Source organism: Lithobates pipiens, unplaced genomic scaffold, assembly GCF_037356315.1.
Source record: "Lithobates pipiens isolate NorthernLeopardFrog02 unplaced genomic scaffold, aLitPip1_a1.2 Scaffold_10, whole genome shotgun sequence".
NCBI classification, from domain to species: domain Eukaryota; kingdom Metazoa; phylum Chordata; class Amphibia; order Anura; family Ranidae; genus Lithobates; species Lithobates pipiens.
The window spans coordinates 190,991,559-191,009,485 of NW_027507686.1; the positions used below are offsets into that span (position 1 = coordinate 190,991,559).

The 17,927-nt window shown below is 42.9% G+C and overlaps 1 protein-coding gene and 1 long non-coding RNA gene across 2 annotated transcripts in view; one reads left to right on the top strand and one right to left on the bottom strand.

Annotated features, from left to right (window-relative positions):
• BEST1 (bestrophin 1) overlaps nucleotides 1-17,927 on the top strand; it is a 42,474-nt gene that overhangs the window by 17,131 nt on the left and 7,416 nt on the right. Inside the window, exons 4-8 of the mRNA XM_077460774.1 lie at nucleotides 5,111-5,344; nucleotides 6,965-7,119; nucleotides 9,587-9,664; nucleotides 9,764-9,916; nucleotides 10,029-10,109. Coding sequence (XP_077316900.1) covers nucleotides 5,111-5,344; nucleotides 6,965-7,119; nucleotides 9,587-9,664; nucleotides 9,764-9,916; nucleotides 10,029-10,109 — 701 coding nt within the window. The remainder of the gene's footprint in view (nucleotides 1-5,110; nucleotides 5,345-6,964; nucleotides 7,120-9,586; nucleotides 9,665-9,763; nucleotides 9,917-10,028; nucleotides 10,110-17,927) is intronic.
• On the bottom strand, nucleotides 5,451-16,732 carry LOC143937034 (uncharacterized). The gene is made up of 2 exons (XR_013263653.1): nucleotides 16,544-16,732; nucleotides 5,451-5,656 (listed from the first exon to the last, which is right to left on the bottom strand). It is a non-coding gene; the product is annotated as an uncharacterized LOC143937034 (long non-coding RNA).

Below are 17,927 nucleotides of genomic sequence, written 5' to 3' on the forward strand. Positions count from 1 at the left end.
GGGCCAACTCAATATTAAACCCTACGGTCTAAGACTGGGATGCCATTAAAGTTCATGTGTGTGTAAAGGCAGGTATCCCAATACTTTTGACAATATAGTGCATATGCAGACTTTACTTCTAGAGAAATTCACGTATCAAAATGACATAGATGTAGAGATAAAGAGCGCTAAAGTTGTACATAAATCTAAAAGTCAGTCATGGTTCCCGTCCTTCCCAAGTCTGCCCACAGCGATCAGTATTTATGAATGTGTCTCCTACTGGAGACACATTCTACTGTTAGTAGTGTACTATCTTTGTGACTAAGTACAGGTGCTCACTAGGTGCTTGTAGATACATGAGGGCAAGCATTCTCACAACATATGAGGTGAATTTACATCTGGATCTACTGATCATTTTGAAAAATAATTTTCAATAAAGGCAACCTATATCTAAACTTGACCTGTGTTTTGCTCATGAAGAGAAAAGCAACCAGTTTAGATGAATGCTCCTTGCCCCAGCAGCACATACTTACCTTCTCCCCCCACTCCGTTCAGCCATTGGGACCAAGGGAAGAAGTCCTGGGCTCAGAACTGTCTTACCAACCCCATGTTACAGTGCTGAGTCGATAACAAAGTGTTGCCAAATGAGAGGAAGAAGGATGAGTCACATGCTCCTCCATTCCCGGTAATTCTGTTAGCTGGTAGCAGCTGTATGGAGTGATGGAAAGAAAAGAAAATGTGAGTATATGCTCCTGGGGGAGAGGGTGGGGAAGTGGGCATTAATGCAAATTAGTTGCCTTGCCCTCTTAAGCTAGAATTAAACTACAAACTGAATGAAAAGAATCAAACAGCTTCCTCCATCCAAGCTATACAGCTCGAATGAACGAATCTACAGTACGGGCTATTCTGCTCTGACAGCAGCGCCAGCAGCTGTCTGAATTCCCAATGAAAGGCTACAACTGCTTGGATTCAGCCACTGCTGGCCCAGCAGTTTACTTTTTGGCTCCTTAGGTTATTCTTGTTCAATAGTTTTTATTGAGTTTTCAAAAAATGTACAGAGTAATGGTAGAGACGAAAGCAGTATAAAATACTGACTGTATTGATGGGGGTATCAAGAGATTTTCTTTCTTGCAACCCATGGTTGCAGGAAAGAAAATGGCTCTGTGCATTTCAAACTCATGTTACTTAAATGCCTGTAATGTTTCTGGTTTAAAAGATAAAAGTAAAAAAAAAAGGAGATAGCTTGAGCGTATAGCAGGAACAGAAGGGACAAGAGAGAGAGAGAGAGAGAGAGAGAGAGAGAGAGAGGTAAGGCTCAGATGGGTATGGGGGCGTGGGGCTTGGGGTTCAGGGAAGAGTGGACTGGGGGGTCCACAGGTTGTCATTTGGTAGCAGTACAAGATGTATTTATATAATTCTTAGTCTGCAGTCAAGGTCTCTTGGGAGAAATGTTGTGATCTAAGGGTCCCAGACTCACCAGAATTTAAGCATTGTATTCTGCAATCTGGCCATCAGTTTTTCATTGACCAATATCCATTGTACTCTGGTCTTAACCTACGAAATAGGAATAAGGGTGACAACCAAGCTTTTGCTAGGACTTGTTTAGCAGCCGTGAGGATGTGGGTCATGAGAAGAAATCGGGACTTAGAAAGTCCCCTGGGTTTGCGATTCAGAAGGGCCTCAGGTGGGTCCAGGATGGGGATTGGATGGAAAAGAGCAGAAGGAATTTGGTACATTGCTGTCAAAAGCTTTATGCCGCGTACACATGACCAGACGTTCTGTCAGAATAAACTCTGATGGTCTTTCCGATGGAGTTCCGACCAAACGGACTTGCCTACACACGATCACACCAAAGTCCGTTTGTTTCGAATGTAATGACGTATAACGGGACTAGAAAAGGAAGTTCAATAGGCAGTAGCCAATAGCTGCCCTTGCGTCAAATTTGGTCCATCGAAATAGCATACAGATAAATGGTTTTCCCGATAGGAATTAATTCAGTCGGAAAGACTTAAACATGTTCTATTTCTAGGTCTGTCAGAATATTTGAAGAAAAAAGTCTAATGAAGCCCACACACGATCGTAATATATGATGAAATTATTCTGTCTGACCTTTTCTGCCGGAAAGTCCGGTCGTGTGTACACGGCATGAGGCTATCGGATAGTTCCATGTTTAGGGCAGCTATGGAAACAGTATACAAAGGAACTGGCAGAGGTATGTGCCAATCTACTGGGAACTATGTATGTAACATCTAAGCAGTACTATGAAATTAGTTTCCACTGCCGCTGCATTTCTGGAACATGATTTCATGGTTGCCCATATTTGGTCCCAATGAGATTGATTCAGGGGTTGTTGCAGATCCTGTTCCCCTTTAGAGACATAACTTAATGGACAGAGTGTTCTTTGGTGGTTAGAAGATTCTAAAGAAGGGAGATCAAGCCCACAGAGTGTGGGTCATTTTTACATTTTGATTCAAATGGCATTAAAGTCAGAAGTCTACTGACAAAATGTACAGTGGAGAGGATGTAGTGTTCAACTTATAGATACCTGAATAGTTCAGATTGAGGGACATGCTGTGAGGATTGTAGGTCTGCAAAGGGTTTAAAACCGCTGTGAGTCAATAGAGTGTGGAAATGGGTTACATTTGAGGCAATCCAATCACAAAAGGTTCTGGGGGACTCAAAGCTAGGGGTGAAAGAGGGATTATGGATAACTGATAGAGGCGGAAGGCGAGAGAATAGAAATCTGCCAGAATATTTCTGACTGTTCCAACAAAGTCATAGTGAGTGTTGTGTGATTGGCTTAGATATATTCTTCCTCTCTTGAGGGAGAAGCCATAAAAGCTTATGGATAGATAAAGGGGCAAAATCATAGGCCTCTATATCTGCTCACAAAATGGTCCCTGGCTGTTATATTATTTGGTTAAATTAGCTAACTGGGCTTCAAGGTAGTATCTTGGAAAGCAAGGAATTCCTAGACCTCTTTGTGATCTGTTCTAATACATAACCTGTGCGTAAGCGTGTGGCTTTTGGATGATGGGTGGGTAGTTAGCCTCAAGTAGAGAAAAGTAATCTCGGGTCAGGAAGACCCCCAGGTATGGTAGTTTGTATGGTTCCCATTGGTATTGGAAAGTTTGTTGAAGATTCTGGAGCAAGGGAAGAGGCAGAGATATATTCAGGGCTTTGAATTACACTGGATTGAGCCAGAGATCTTGCAGAATTGTGTTAAGAGGACAAGTAAATTAGGTAAGGAGATATTTGGGTTTGTTACAGTCAGAATGGCATTGTCTGCAAACAGGTTCATAATGGCGGGCTGCAATGTGTAGACCTGAAATATCCGTGGATTCCTGGATGGCTTATGCAAGGGGTTCTAAAACTAAGGCAAATAGGAGGGGGAACAGCAGGTATCCCTGCCCTGTGCCTTGTGAGATGGAAAAGGTAGGGGATTTAATCGTATGGACAAAGTACCCATTTGAGAAAATGTGGGTCGAAGAATAAAAAGGGCTAAGAGACCGTATAAAATACTTTTTTAATGTCAAGAGATAGGAGTATAAGGGGGTCTGTTGGTGAATGGATGCCTCAACCAGGATAGCATGTTTTTGAATGTTATCACTGGCCTGCCTGGTGGGCATAAACCTGACTTGACTGCAGTGGATGAGGACTCCAATGCCTTGGTTAAGTCTAGTGACTGTGAAAGAGCTTGATGTCAACATTCAATAAGTTTATTGGGTGTCATCAGTATTGTGTTTGGGAATCATTAAAATAGAGTTCTGGAGAGATTCCGGACAAGAAGATCCTCGTTTTGGGAGATTGTTAAAAGTGTTGCATTGCAAAGGGGCAATAATGTTTAGGAAGCATTTGTAGTAGGAGGCTGTAAAGCCACCTGGTCCAGGTCTTTTGCATAGCTTCAGAGTTTAAACAGCTGCAAGGACTTCCAGCACCAAGATAGGAGCATCACGTTTTTGGCTCCAAGAATTATAGATGATTAGAAGATGATAAGCGAGGTAAAGAGATTTTAGAGAAAAAGGTGTCTGCCGCTGTCTCTGACATCCCTGGAGCTATAAAGCTCAGCCAAATGTTGCTTGAAGAACTGAAATATTTTGAGTTGGCTGATAGTGAGCACAAACCTACCAGTTTAGAGATGATAGGGTGTAAGAGACATCAACATGGCGCAGTCCGTTGCTTCGATTTTTCAGTCGATGAATATTGGGCAGGAGACTACCAACAAAGCTACCCACAAAGCAAATTTTGTCTGGTTCATCGTAAACTAGCTGAAATTTGCTCAGTGTATGGCCAGCTTACTCTCTTTTTAACCATGTACTGCATAGTGTATGTGCAACAGCGGGGCTCATATGTCTCAAATATGTGTCCATGGCAGCTGCTGAGGTTTCTCTGCTGAAAGCACACTCACTGCATGCTCCCAGTGCATCGACTGAGCTGTCAAAAACATGTTCAGGTCTATGATTTTAATCGCGAGCCAGTTGGATGAGGGGCAGCCAATCACAGTGATCACATGATTAGGAAGTCAGTCCTGACCTCTAGGGTAAAGACCTAGTTAAAGGAGGGGACGGGAACAGGTTAAGTGATTTTTAAACCTTATAACATCAATACCGTTCTCAGTTTTTTTAAACCTCTTGCTGACCTACGCACTGTAGTTAACTGAAAATGTGTGGCAGCTGTGGCTCAGTGACATATTGCTACGTCACTAAGCACATGCGCACTAGTGCACCCCCTGGGCAAGCAGCGCCAAAAACTTGTGACCACTGTGTGTGTGATCACTAGTATTGGTTGTGTAAAAAAAAAAAAGATTACATTTCTTTTGCGTACAGTGTTGCATGACTGCACAATTGCCAGTTAAAGTAGCACAGTGCTAAATAGCAAAAAATGCCTCAGTCATGAAGTGGTTAAATATTAGCCCATATGAGCTTTGTCCTATAAATAACATTGGCATTAATGTTCATTTTTCCTGACAAAATTTCTCACTGTGAATGCTGCAGTTAGTGGTGGACTCAGGGATCATGCCTCTCTACTGAACATCCTCCAAACACATTTCGCCTGTATTGTTTTTACAGTTCATTATCTGTATCCTTTGGATTAGGAAAACAGCAATTTCCATTTGCTTTCTTCCTATTAGGTTTTTATGTCACCCTGGTGGTTTCCCGATGGTGGGCCCAGTATGAGAGTGTGCCATGGTTAGACCGTATCATGTGTTTGGTGTCCAGTAATGTACATGGGACAGATGAGCGAGGGAGGATGCTGCGACGGACACTTATGCGTTACGCCAGCCTCTCGAGTGTTCTGATACTGCGTTCCATTAGTACTGCTGCTTACAAGAGATTCCCTACCCTTCAGCATGTTGTCAATGCTGGTAAGTATCAATGGACTATTTACCAGCTTATAAGCAAAACTAGAATGTCAAAGTAGGCTTACATACAATGGAAATGTGGAATGGCCTAGTATGCCAGAGTCTATGGTAGCAGATTGATACTTGTTTTATTTAATCATTACTTATGTTTCTCATGTACAGTTTCCCATAGACATAAGAAGGTGATCAGAAATACAGGTGCTTACATAAAGCTGCCTAAAGCAGGCATGTTGGACTAGTGTTATGGGCCCCATACAGCCTTCACTTCTCTTCTCTGTGGATTTAATGGTCGTGGGTTCAATTCTCCGCAGACTCCTGTGAAAAAAAAAAATGCACATTTTTTTAACCTGCAAAATATGTGCATTTATTGTTTTTTTAACAAAGGTGAAATTAGCCTTTAAAAAAGGATGTGACATCTGTGAGATTTTTTATTGCTTTCCATTACAATTTTGGAGAGATTTTTCTTCACTTCTTATCCCACAGACAAACAAGGAATCAAATAAATGGATATTGTTGCGTCTATCCCTTTTAACTTGTGTATATATCATTAATAAACTATATATTATACCAGTGGTGACCGCTCCATAGGGAGCGCAGGGGTGCCGCCCCCCTAATCTCCATGCAGGGCGCCAGACGCATGGATTTCAATAGGGTTTTCTTTTAAGCATGTGATTAGAGCTGGAGCCAGAGCACTGCACCCCCAGCCCACCCACTTGTGTGACAATAGCGACTTAATATTCGCTATTGTCTTTCTACTTCTCCTTCCAGCCAATCAGGAAGCGGGTCCCGATTGGCCGAGAGGAGAAGCGACCTTATTGGCTGGTAGGAGAAGCAGTGGGGAAGCCGCCCATGCCGCCCGTGAAGCTGCTGTGGAGTAGAAGCAGGGGGGAAGCTGGCCGTGAACCCGCCCATGCGGCCGTGGAGTAGAAGCAGGGAGGAAGCTGCCCACGACCTGGATCGGGTAAGTAGTGCTAAACGATTGAGTGATGGCACGGGGGAAGGGGGGGTGGCGGTGGCTGGTCGATGTGTTTGCCGTCCCCCCCCCAAAAAAAATGGAGCACCAGCCGCCACTGTATTATACTTATAAATTTGAAAAGAATCTTCTAAAAATCACCAAAAAAAACACATATTATGTGTTTTTTGTAATTTTTAGAAGATTCTTGTCAAATTTATAAGTATAATATATATACTGTAGTTTGTTAATGAGATATACACAAATTTAAAGGGATAGGTGCAACAACATCCATTTATTTGTTCACTTATTTTCACATTGTGGGAGCGCAATTAGAATGTATGTAGCCACCCACCACAGATTTCTGACCATTTCACACACGTGTTATTTCAGGCAGTGCAGAATAATACATTCGTTCCTTTTAGGAGGAAGTGAGAAATAATCTCATCAAAGTGGGGGACACAATGATAGAAACCTGACAGCGGTTTTAACCCTTCTGTACTCTTTGGCTAAAGTTCTGCTTTAAATTTATATTTTTTTAAGCAGCTTATAAATCAACTGAATAGTAATATCTTCTGTTAGTGGCTGACAGGTAGACTTTAATATTTGCAAAGGTCTCTTTTTTTATTGACAGCAGTTTGAAGCATGTTTCTCATGTTTGCTGACCATAGGTTTCATGACACCATGTGAACGTGTGAAATTTGAAGCCATTTCTTCTCCCCATAATAAGTTCTGGATTCCATGTGTTTGGTTTGCCAATCTGGCAGTGACAGCGAGGACAGAAGGACGAATCCGGGATGGTTTTGTGTTGCACCTTATCCTGAATGTGAGATGGTGAATCATGTGTGCCGTTACAGAATATGTTACCTATGTGTGCAATGAGAGGTCAGATATGAAGGGCTTTCATTATACTGCAAATAGATACAAAATATTTGGACTGGTCCTTTAATTGAGACATATGAGGCTGGGGCAGCTTTCCAAGCTATAGTCAGAGATTGCTCTATTCTATATGTATGCTGTCTTTTGTTGTGTTTTTTAATTTTTATTTATTTTTATTTGTAGAGCTATTTGAAGTAAACTTTTCACAAACCTGAGCAAATCAGACATTGCAGAACCTTTACTGAGATCTAAATGCCAAAATGATCAATAGATACAGATATTTTGTCAGCTAAAATCATATGCAGATCCTGACTTTACCATAAAAAGCTAATTTTGGCCTCACCCTCTCCTACCTCTTAACGTTTTTGTTGGCCTTTCAATGTGATGGACATCCTCTGTGACCAATAGGGAGAAATCTCCATCTCTAGCCACTCCCTCGCTGACCTGTGCTCTGTGCACAAAACAGACACAACTGTCAAAGCAAGGGTAGACCTGTCTTTGATGTGTAGACTTTCACTGACAGCCTAACTTCACATTTAATTGTTAAAGGTCCCTACCAATGAAAGGTGGGTGGGGTGTTTAACCACTTTCAGACCGGACCATTTTGCTGGTCAAAGACCAGACCACTTTTTGCGATTCGGCACTGCGTCGCTTTAACTGACAATTGCGCGGTCGTGCGACGTGGCTCCCAAACAAAATTGACGTCCTTTTTTTCCCACAAATAGAGCTTTCTTTTGGTGGTATTTGATCACCCCTGCGGTTTTTATTTTTTGCGCTATAAACAAAAATAGAGCGACAATTTTGAAAAAAAACGCATTATTTTTTACTTTTTGTTATAATAAATATCCCCCAAAAATATATAAAAAAACATTTTTTTCCCTCAGTTTAGGCCAATACGTATTCTTCTACATATTTTTGGTAAAAAAAAATCGCAATAAGCGATTATTGATTGGTTTGCGAAAAAGTTATAGCGTTTACAAAATAGGGATAGTTTTATAGCATTTTTATTAATAATTTTTTTTTTTTACTAGTAATGGCGGCGATCAGCGATTTTTATTGTGACTGCGACATTGTGGGGGACCCATCGGACATTTTTGACACATTTTTGGGACCATTGTCATTTATACAGTAATCACTGCTATATAAATGCAGTGATTCCTGTGTAAATGACACTGGCAGTGAAGGGGTTAACCAGTGGGTGGCAGTGTAGGTGTTAAGTGTTCCTAGGGATGTGTTACTAACTGTGGGGGGGTTGGGCTTTCATTTAGTGAACACTGATCTCTGCTCCAATCACATGGAGCAGAGATCAGCGTCACGAATGGAGAAATGTTGTTTACAACGGCACTTCTCCATTCAGCCGCTCCGTGAGACGATCGCGGGGATGCCCGTGGCGATCGAGTCCGCGGGTCCCGCGACCGGACTCACGGGGGTCCCGACCAGCGCGGGAGCGCGCCGCCGCATAGGGAACACATAGGGAAGCCCATCCACCTGAATGAGTTGCCCTACACACAACAATTGCTCCAAAGAAGCTTCAGAACTTTTTTTAGAGCGGAGCCTGGTGCGTTTTGTACTGCGGTTTTTGGTGCAGCGCATTTCTGAAATGCAAGGAAACGCACAGATGTGAATGGAGCCTCATTTTTCATGTGTTATTGATCAATTTCACTTTCAGGCCCCATTCACATATAGTATAGTGGCAGTGCACATTTTGTGTCTCATTTTTTTCCTTTGTCATGCATAGGGCAGCCCGTTGATTTAAATTGGCTGCACTATATGGTGCTCATAGGACCTTTCAGCATTTTTTGGGTTCCGTGTTTTTTTGGGGGAAAACCTGAGCTCCCACTAAGTTATATATGAATGGGTCCTGAAACTGAAATTGGCACGTTTACACAAGAACAATGAGCAATCGGCAATCCCGGAGGTAAGTAGATCAGGTATGAGGGGTGTAGCGGGTGTCCCCTGTTAGTTCACCTTTACATTATCTCTGTAAAGGTGAACAAAAGCTGTAAGGGTACAACAAGAAAATGCAAGGGGATGTGGCCAAAAAAGTTGGCTGATCAATAAATTGGACATCACTTCACGGCATATGACTTGGTATTTATCACCTTTTTCCATTTTCTGTGCTATTATTTAGTCAAAATAAGGCCTGAGGGTATAATGAAGAGACTGTGGGAGTAAAATAAGCCCAATTGCTGGTATCAGTTCCTAGATGACTGATGACTGCATTCATTTTCTTCTTTTTTTTTTTGTCTTTTTGTCCTTTATTTTATGTTTATCTATTCTAAAGCATCACTAAAGAACATCTTGTACAAATGTCCTTAATTTGCAAGATCACGCTCCTTTTAATTTACATATAGTGAAGTGACATGACTACTTACAGTAACTGATTACATTTTGTTTTTTCTTAACTGGCTCAGGAACTGAATTCTCTGCGCTCACAGTGTGGAAGGTTGTTTGCCTATGACTGGATCAGCATTCCATTGGTGTATACTCAGGTGCGTTCTTTTACCCTCCCTTAAATTTTGTGTTTTATACTACAATGTGCTAATTATTTTATTGCTAATTCTCCATACATTTGTATTTGATCTCCCAAGGTGGTCACAGTGGCTGTATACAGCTTTTTCCTGGCTTGCCTAATTGGCCGTCAGTTCTTAGACCCTACAAGGGGCTACCCTGGCCATGAACTAGACCTGTATGTCCCTGTATTTACCCTGCTGCAATTCTTTTTCTATGCTGGTTGGTTGAAGGTAAGGTCAACTTTTTTACACCACATACTCAGTTTTGTTTTCATGCAAGTAGATAGGAACTGTACAATTTGTAATAAATAAGGAAATTAGAAGTTTCTCTTTCTTTGCACAGGTGGCTGAACAGCTGATCAACCCATTCGGGCAAGATGATGATGACTTTGAGACAAACTGGTTAATTGATAGAAACTTTCAGGTAATGATTGACCTTTATTGGTGAGATCTCTACACTTGAGTTCCGAGGGCTGTGCACCTACTGTGGCCATTATGAGGGTCTTTCACTTGTTGGATTTTTTTTGGGTATCCTGTTTTATGATAGTGCAACAGGAGGTGCAGGAACACAATATTCACAATTCCCAGTGGACAGCAACAAAGGCAAGAATTATGGCAGGGAGGCCTCAACTTTTGAGTCTCCAAGACATATAAAAAGCCTAATGCTTACTCTATCCACCAGGCCCCACCTATTACTAAAGTATCACTTTTTGGGTTTACTAAACCTTTAACTCTTAACATGCTGCAAGGTGGCACCCCCAGGCTTGACATGTTTGGTATCTATTTACCCAATGCAACCTCATCCTTTATAATTTACCGATAAATTAGGCAATATATTATGTTTGTGAGCACTAAAATTTATTTAAGCGTATCTTCTTTTTACTGAAAATTTGAGTTTGGTAAACAATTTACTCTCCAGGACCTCTGCTTTCAGAATAATATAATATATATAATATATAGTATATTTTGTTTTATTTGACTTAATTAATGGAGAAGGATTACTGTAGAGCACCTGGCCAGGTTTTATTGCTCTCCGTGTCCCCATTTGGATGAACCCCCCCCAGGGCTCAAAGCCTGCGGGAACGCATGGGAACGGAGTTCCTGTACCTTTTCCACAACAGGAACTCAGTTCCCATTAGCAGCCATGTCCTGCAAGACTTTGAAGTATGTGAGCTGTGTGGCAGGTACTACACCAGCAGCCGCCAACACAGCTCACAATAGTAAGTGCCGCACACCTGACCATTCAGGCATTGCCAGTAGGGGGCCCCATGACAGCTTACTCTTTGATCTACCTGTCAATCACAGCTGACGGGTAGATCAGGTGGTCCCTGCTGCTAAGAGATTGTATTTAGTCAGACCTCTCGTGATGTGCTCCTCCCTGCCGGCCCCTCCTGATTTTCTGTCTCCTCATCTCCCCCCCAGTCTCCTGCATACTTGCTCTGTGTGTCCCGCTGAATCCCCCCCTCCTCTATCTTCAGTGCCATATGATGAGAGAACCCAGAGGAGGAGCACAGCTATTCTGCTCACAGGACATGCAGGGAGAGAGGTGAGCTGAGGGAGGAACATCAGTTTGGGGTGGTAAGCTGAGCACAATACCTGGCAAAGTTTAATGCCAGGAGGGAAGTTTATGTGGAAATATGTGAAGGGTTGGAATAGCAGCAAGTGTGTGTTGGTGCCCTGCAGAGTTTGCAGCCCCCCAAGCTAAAATACATCTCCTAAGCAGGGACACATCTCTATCTCCCCAAGCATTCTGTCCAAATAATGTGCAGTTGATTTATGATCTTTCCATTTAACCCTGTGTTATCTATACTCTGTTCAATGAAAAGTGTAAACTCACCACATAAACACTCTATATACAAAATAACTTTCCCCATTAAAGATCAGAACATGTCCCCGTCCTGTCACGTAGCAGGCCTCCTTTGGAGCCCGTGACGGTTCTGGGACTCATTTTATGATCACTATTACCAATCCGCACTATGTGTTAACATGCACTTATGATGTACTTTGTCTGGCCTTATTTGTTACGCACCAGACTCGCTCTTTATTCTCTACTGGTGCTATGCGGCTGATATCTTTGTATCCTTTGTACCTGTTACCAATAAAAACCTTTGAAAGTAAAAGATCAGAACATGATGTTCACATTTGCATGGAAGCACAATTGAATGAATGCTGATTATTCAGAGACTTACCGTATTTATGTTTATTGAGGATTGTTTTTTTTAATGTACTAACAGTTAAGCTTCATACACACAATACGAAAATTGGATGAAAAATAACACTTTTGAAGTGTTTGTGCAAATGAGCGTATCATTTGTTTTTGGTGGGCGAGTGAATCTTGGGTGGGAGTTTCCACACTTTTTTCCCCAGGACTTGACCCCGCCCCCCCCTTCTCTTTGGTTCTGGTTGCCAAAAGTGAAAGAAAATCCAGAATTTTGAGAGACCACCAAAACAGAAATTGGCGGAAAATCTCCCAATGGAGTCACTACCTCTGGTGGCCATAGCCAAATCCCTTCAAAATAAGGGATTTCCCTTATTTTGAAGGGATTTGGCAATGGGGCAGGACCTGAAGGGGAATCTCCCCAATTGAACACAGGTGGCAAAAAAACACGACCGTGGTTAAAACCCTTCCTTTACTCTATCTTAAAAAACCTTTTACGTTTTTGCTTTAGTTATACTTTAAGGGTAGGGATGAGCTTCGTGTTCGAGTCGAACTTACGTTCGACTCGAACATTGGCTGTTCGCCCGTTCGGCGAATTCCAAACGTTATGGGCCAAATTCGTGTGCCGCTCACGGCCCACAATGCACTGCGCCATCGCAGTGCATTGTTGGCTCATGATTGGCCAAGCATGCACTGTGACCCCGCATGCTTGGCCAATCACAGCGCCGGCAGCGAGGAGAGCCATGATTGGAGAGCCATATCTTTTTAACCTAATAACATTTGTAAATGCTTTCAAGTGAGCAACGTATTTGATAGGTATGCAAGGATAAAACACTAGAAAAAAAGTGCTGTGCTCCTTTATATAAGCTTCAGACCAGTAATCTGTTTGTATACTGTACATTCTATGCATGCATACAATGTCCCCAGCATCATTCATACTATAAAAATCAAGAGCAGCTAGCATACTCGATCACATAACACTAATTTTAGTGCTGACTGCATACTGCGTCTTATATATTTTATAGTTTACTGGTGAACCAAGAGCTCAACCACCATCACACTGTGGCTCCTAACTGTAGTTTTTGGATGCAGCTGTCTCCTCCAAGAGCATTGCAGCAAAGGTTATCTATAATATTTGGACCATGGCTGCTTATTGTTTTTATATAGTTGTATTTTTGGACAAAGTGTCATACCGGTGTAAATTTAGTTTTTGCCTCAGAACAGTAGGGGTTCTGAGGGTTAATTGCGTAGGTTGACTTTGACATCAGTCTGGCTGGGCTATGTTGGAAGTTCTGCTTGGTCATGTGTGTAGTGTGGTGCACATGACAAGCCAGAACCAGGTCTGGTTGGACGTTTTTAGGTATCAGCCTTCTCGGAACCAATCAGCGAGTGTGCCTGGGACTCGCTGAGGAGTCAGCGCCCTGCACAGGTGGAGCTCTGCGGTGTGATTCAGTTGGTGTGCTGCCCCTAAGTTGGCCCCCGGAGGGCATCCTGCCTCGTTGGACATGTGCCTCCTCCTCCTCCTCTCTCCTACCAGGCACCCACGTGGAGTCAGTGCCCTCATCATCCCCTCCCTCTTCATCGCTGGAGCAAACCTGGCAGTATACTGCAGCTTGTGGAACATGACTGCCAGATTGCTGTCCTTCTTGAGCATCCCCTCTCTCTGCATTCACGCTACTGCCTTCCTCTAGCTGAGTATCATCATCAGAGCCTACAAAACACTGGGCATCCTCCTGGAGCATGTACCCAACACTGTGCTCAAAGAGTTCAGGAGACTCCTCAGGAGGACGTGGTGGGTCTAGGGAAGGAGTCACTGATGATGACATTGAGAGGAGGGAAGACGATGCGTTGGCAGCTGCTTTGCTAGTACCCTGAGCCTGGGTGAGAGAGGATGAGGAGGATGAAGAGGGCTTGGTCATCCACTCTACCAAGTCGTTGGCATGTTGCGGCTCAACATGTCCAGCTGCCGAAAAGAAGGACAAGCGTGTCCCATGGCCACGTGCTGATGATGACGATGCACCGCGTCCACGACTAGCACTGCTTGCCCTCTTTTATCGGCTCGCGCCTGTCTGCCTCTCCTTGCTGGCCTTCCAGACATGGTAATGGCCTGAAGGGAGTTGGGAAAACCAGCAATTGGGTAGTGTATATTGTGCTGGAGGCATGCATTGACCCATGTCCCCTGGGGTAGGAGCCAGGTCCCCAAACCCTTTTTAGGACAGTATCTTGCATATTAGCAGTTAAAATTAGCACTTTTAATTTTGAACGTTCGAGTCCCATAGACTTCAATGGGGTTCTAACGTTCGTACGAATTTGGGGTCCGTTCGAAAGTTCTGGTGCGAACCGATCCGGGGGGTGTTCGGCTCATCCCTATTTAAGGATTTATTGAACATGAGCACCAAATCATAATAAAAAAAATATTTTTTAATAAGGTACCACATTTTTCTGAATAGAAATAACATGTCTTCCTTGATAAATATATGAACATGTCAAGCTAATATCTTTTTAACCTAATAACATTTGTAAATGCTTTCAAGTGAGCAACGTATTTGATAGGTATGCAAGGATAAAACACTAGAAAAAAAGTGCTGTGCTCCTTTATATAAGCTTCAGACCAGTAATCTGTTTGTATACTGTACATTCTATGCATGCATACAATGTCCCCAGCATCATTCATACTATAAAAATTAAGAGCAGCTAGTATACTCGATCACATAACACTAATTTTAGTGCTGACTGCATACTGCGTCTTATATATTTTATAGTTTACTGGTGAACCAAGAGCTCAACCACCATCACACTGTGGCTCCTAACTGTAGTTTTTGGATGCAGCTGTCTCCTCCAAGAGCATTGCAGCAAAGGTTATCTACAATATTTGGACCATGGCTGCTTATTGTTTTTATATAGTTGTATTTTGGACAAAGTGTCATACCGGTGTAAATTTAGTTTTTGCCTCAGAACAGTAGGGGTTCTGAGGGTTAATTGCGTAGGTTGACTTTGACATCAGTCTGGCTGGGCTATGTTGGAAGTTCTGCTTGGTCATGTGTGTAGTGAGGTGCACATGACAAGCCAGAACCAGGTCTGGTTGGACAATTTAGGTATCAGCCTTCTCGGAACCAATCAGCGAGTGTGCCTGGGACTCGCTGAGGAGTCTGGGAGGGGGTACTTAAGATGTTGGGGGTCACGTGTTAGAGAGAGGAGTTTGTGAGGCCCGTGTGGTCTGTTCTGGTTCCAGGACCAGGGTAGCCCTGCGAGGGGTCCCGGTCACGGGGTGTCTGACATCCTGCAACATTCTGCTGGTTACCCCCAATAGACCCGTCTGGTCTGGGGTAGAGATCCGTCTGTTCCCGAGTCTCGGAACCAGCTGGTCCGAGGCGCAGTAACTGTGGGAGGATTCAAGGTGTCTGGGTGTGCTCTCGGCTTGGAAAGGCACCACAGCTCGTGGAAGGGACCAGGGGAGGACCCTTCAGAGGAGGGCCGACAAGTGGCATCCTGAGAACTGCCTGGTTACTAAGTTGGGAAGGACATTGATGAATCCACACGTTTTCCAGTACTATTAAGGAGACAGAGAACGTTCCAGGTAATGAGGAAAAAGGTTCCTGTTTACTCTTAGTTACAACTTGTACACGTTCATAGGATTGTTTCAAAATTTGAATCAATGTGCTGATTGCCACGATCTCTGGCTAGAGATCTGTTCAGCCTTGAAGTGCCCAGCTGCGAGTGGCTACTCTCTGAGTGGAATTAGAGACTTTGTTATATCTGCAGTTGAAGGTACCTGAGTTCTTCACCCATGCCCTCTGTTCCCATATGAGACTGTGTTATTGGATGTTATCACTGCAAAATAAAACCTTCCAAAAGGACTTTATTGGTGTCAGCGTCCAAGTTGTTGGGTATCAACCCTGGGAATCCCTAGAGGTGGAAGAACAAGCCAAGCGGAGGTAATCGGTAAGCCCATTAAGTCAAGGCCACCCTACAAAGGGTTATGGCTGCTACATAGTGAACCAATATTTTCTGATGCAGTGCAAAGCAACAGGTTCACTTTAATTGCCCCTTTCCAAATCATGTAGGGAGGACCCTGGCGTCCAGCCTGTTAAGCTAGTTTTTGTAACAGGGCTCCGATTCCTCTATGATAGCTCTGTACACACTCAGGTTCGTAATACTTCCTCATCTCTAAGCCTGGTCAGGAATTACTAATTACATTTTACTCAGGAGGCCTCAACCCTCCAGTGGTTATAGTTCTAGTCCATAGGGGACCCTGTCCAACACCTGAGGCCCATATGAATGGGTGCCCAGATGGCAGGCCTATGCGCCTGGGGAAACTTCCTGGCCGCCACCACCACTCACTCCCAACCCAAACTTGCAAATTTTTCATTAAGATATTTCTTGACTTTATGTTTCTCTTACTGTACAATTACACAGTTTGCAAGGTAACTTAGGGTTCAAGTGTTATAGCCCAAAACCATAAAAAGACAATGGTCAAAAATATGGCAAAGTTACAAAAACATACTGTAGGTGGCAATTTTTGACAACTGTTCCCAATGGTCAGGTGTCTTAGGAGTGCTGCGGTGCTCACAGTGTATCAAAAATATTGCTCCATAATTTACTCTCCCTTATTTTTTCTCTGGAGAGGAAAATAAACACCCAGTAAGGTGGGATCAACTAACAGGGAGTAATCCTATTTTACAAGCATTTACAGTACTTACCTTTCTTTCACTCCCCGTCTGCTTTTCAGCTGTCAGAAATGAGGAAAAGAAGCTTAAAGCTCTAGTTGTTTCTAGTTAGGGCACGCAAAGGACTGAGGACTGTCTCCCAGCCCCACGTGACAGCATAGAGCCAATCATTAAGCACCACACTTTTGTATTAGAGGAGGGGAAGTATATCACATGCTTCTCTACCAGAGGTAATGGGTATTTTTTTTTTTCAATCACCAACTCAACTGGTAAACAGAGAGTTAAAGAAAACGTGATTATGTGCTGCTGGGGAGGGGACCCACTTACCCCTTTGTGGTGCATTAACATATCCTATGTTGCACGTTAACATGTGTTGCATTAAAGCAGCCCATTGAAATGAAATACACCCTAATGTGCCTAAAATCAGAAATGACCCCTTTTTGTCTAATTTAATGCACTGCAATGCACATGGTTTGCTGTGGTGCATTGTGGTGCCATTCAAAATGAATGCATTAATGCATGTAGTATGCCCTAGAGCCTGCACCTTTACAAACAAGGTCAGCAATGAAATCTTCCACATATTTACTGTCACTGATTTCCTTTAAAACTAGTTTTGATGTACACCGTATGGTCAAACCCCTACAACCATATGAGAATGTTGGATATCTTATAACAGAACCATGGGCATTAATCATAAAGTTGGCCCCTCCTGAGGCTGTAACAACCTCCATTATTATGTGAGGCTTCTCACAAGATTTTGGAGTTGTGTTTATTTATCCAAAAAGAGCATTTGTGAGTTCAGGTACTGATGTTAGAAAACCTTGATCAAGGACTAGGGGTTCTGAACCTCAGGAAATATTATAGGGTCATTTAGTTTACTCAGCTGACCCAACTATAATCTAAAATTTATATACCAGACTAGATAGCTCTGGAGGCCCAAATCTCATGATGTGGGTACCCCAAGTATCAGAAAGAAATTCTTTGTTCTACTTTTTCCTGTTCTTTACATTTATTGGACTCTTCTCCCAAATTAGCCTTGCTCCAATACCCACACTCACTAGTGTTGGCACTTTTTAATAATCCGGATTACCCACTTGACCTGGTGGCTGAATAAGGGCCTTTATCGTATAGGTCACTTCCTTGACCATAGGGATATATGACCCACCTCACAATTTTAACAGCTCGAGATGCCTAACGCTGAGCTATGCCATTTAGAAAAATATCTGCATTTTATCCACTCAGTACAACGGAATACGAATGATATCACCACACGGACAACTTTTGAAAGTAGTAGCTTTTGTGGTAAAACCCAGAAGGGAGGCATCTCGGAACTGTATGAACTGTTATTCACCACCCCTAGTAAACTCCTGAACATGATAGCTTGGGAATTAGACATATGATCAGAAATAGATGGGGA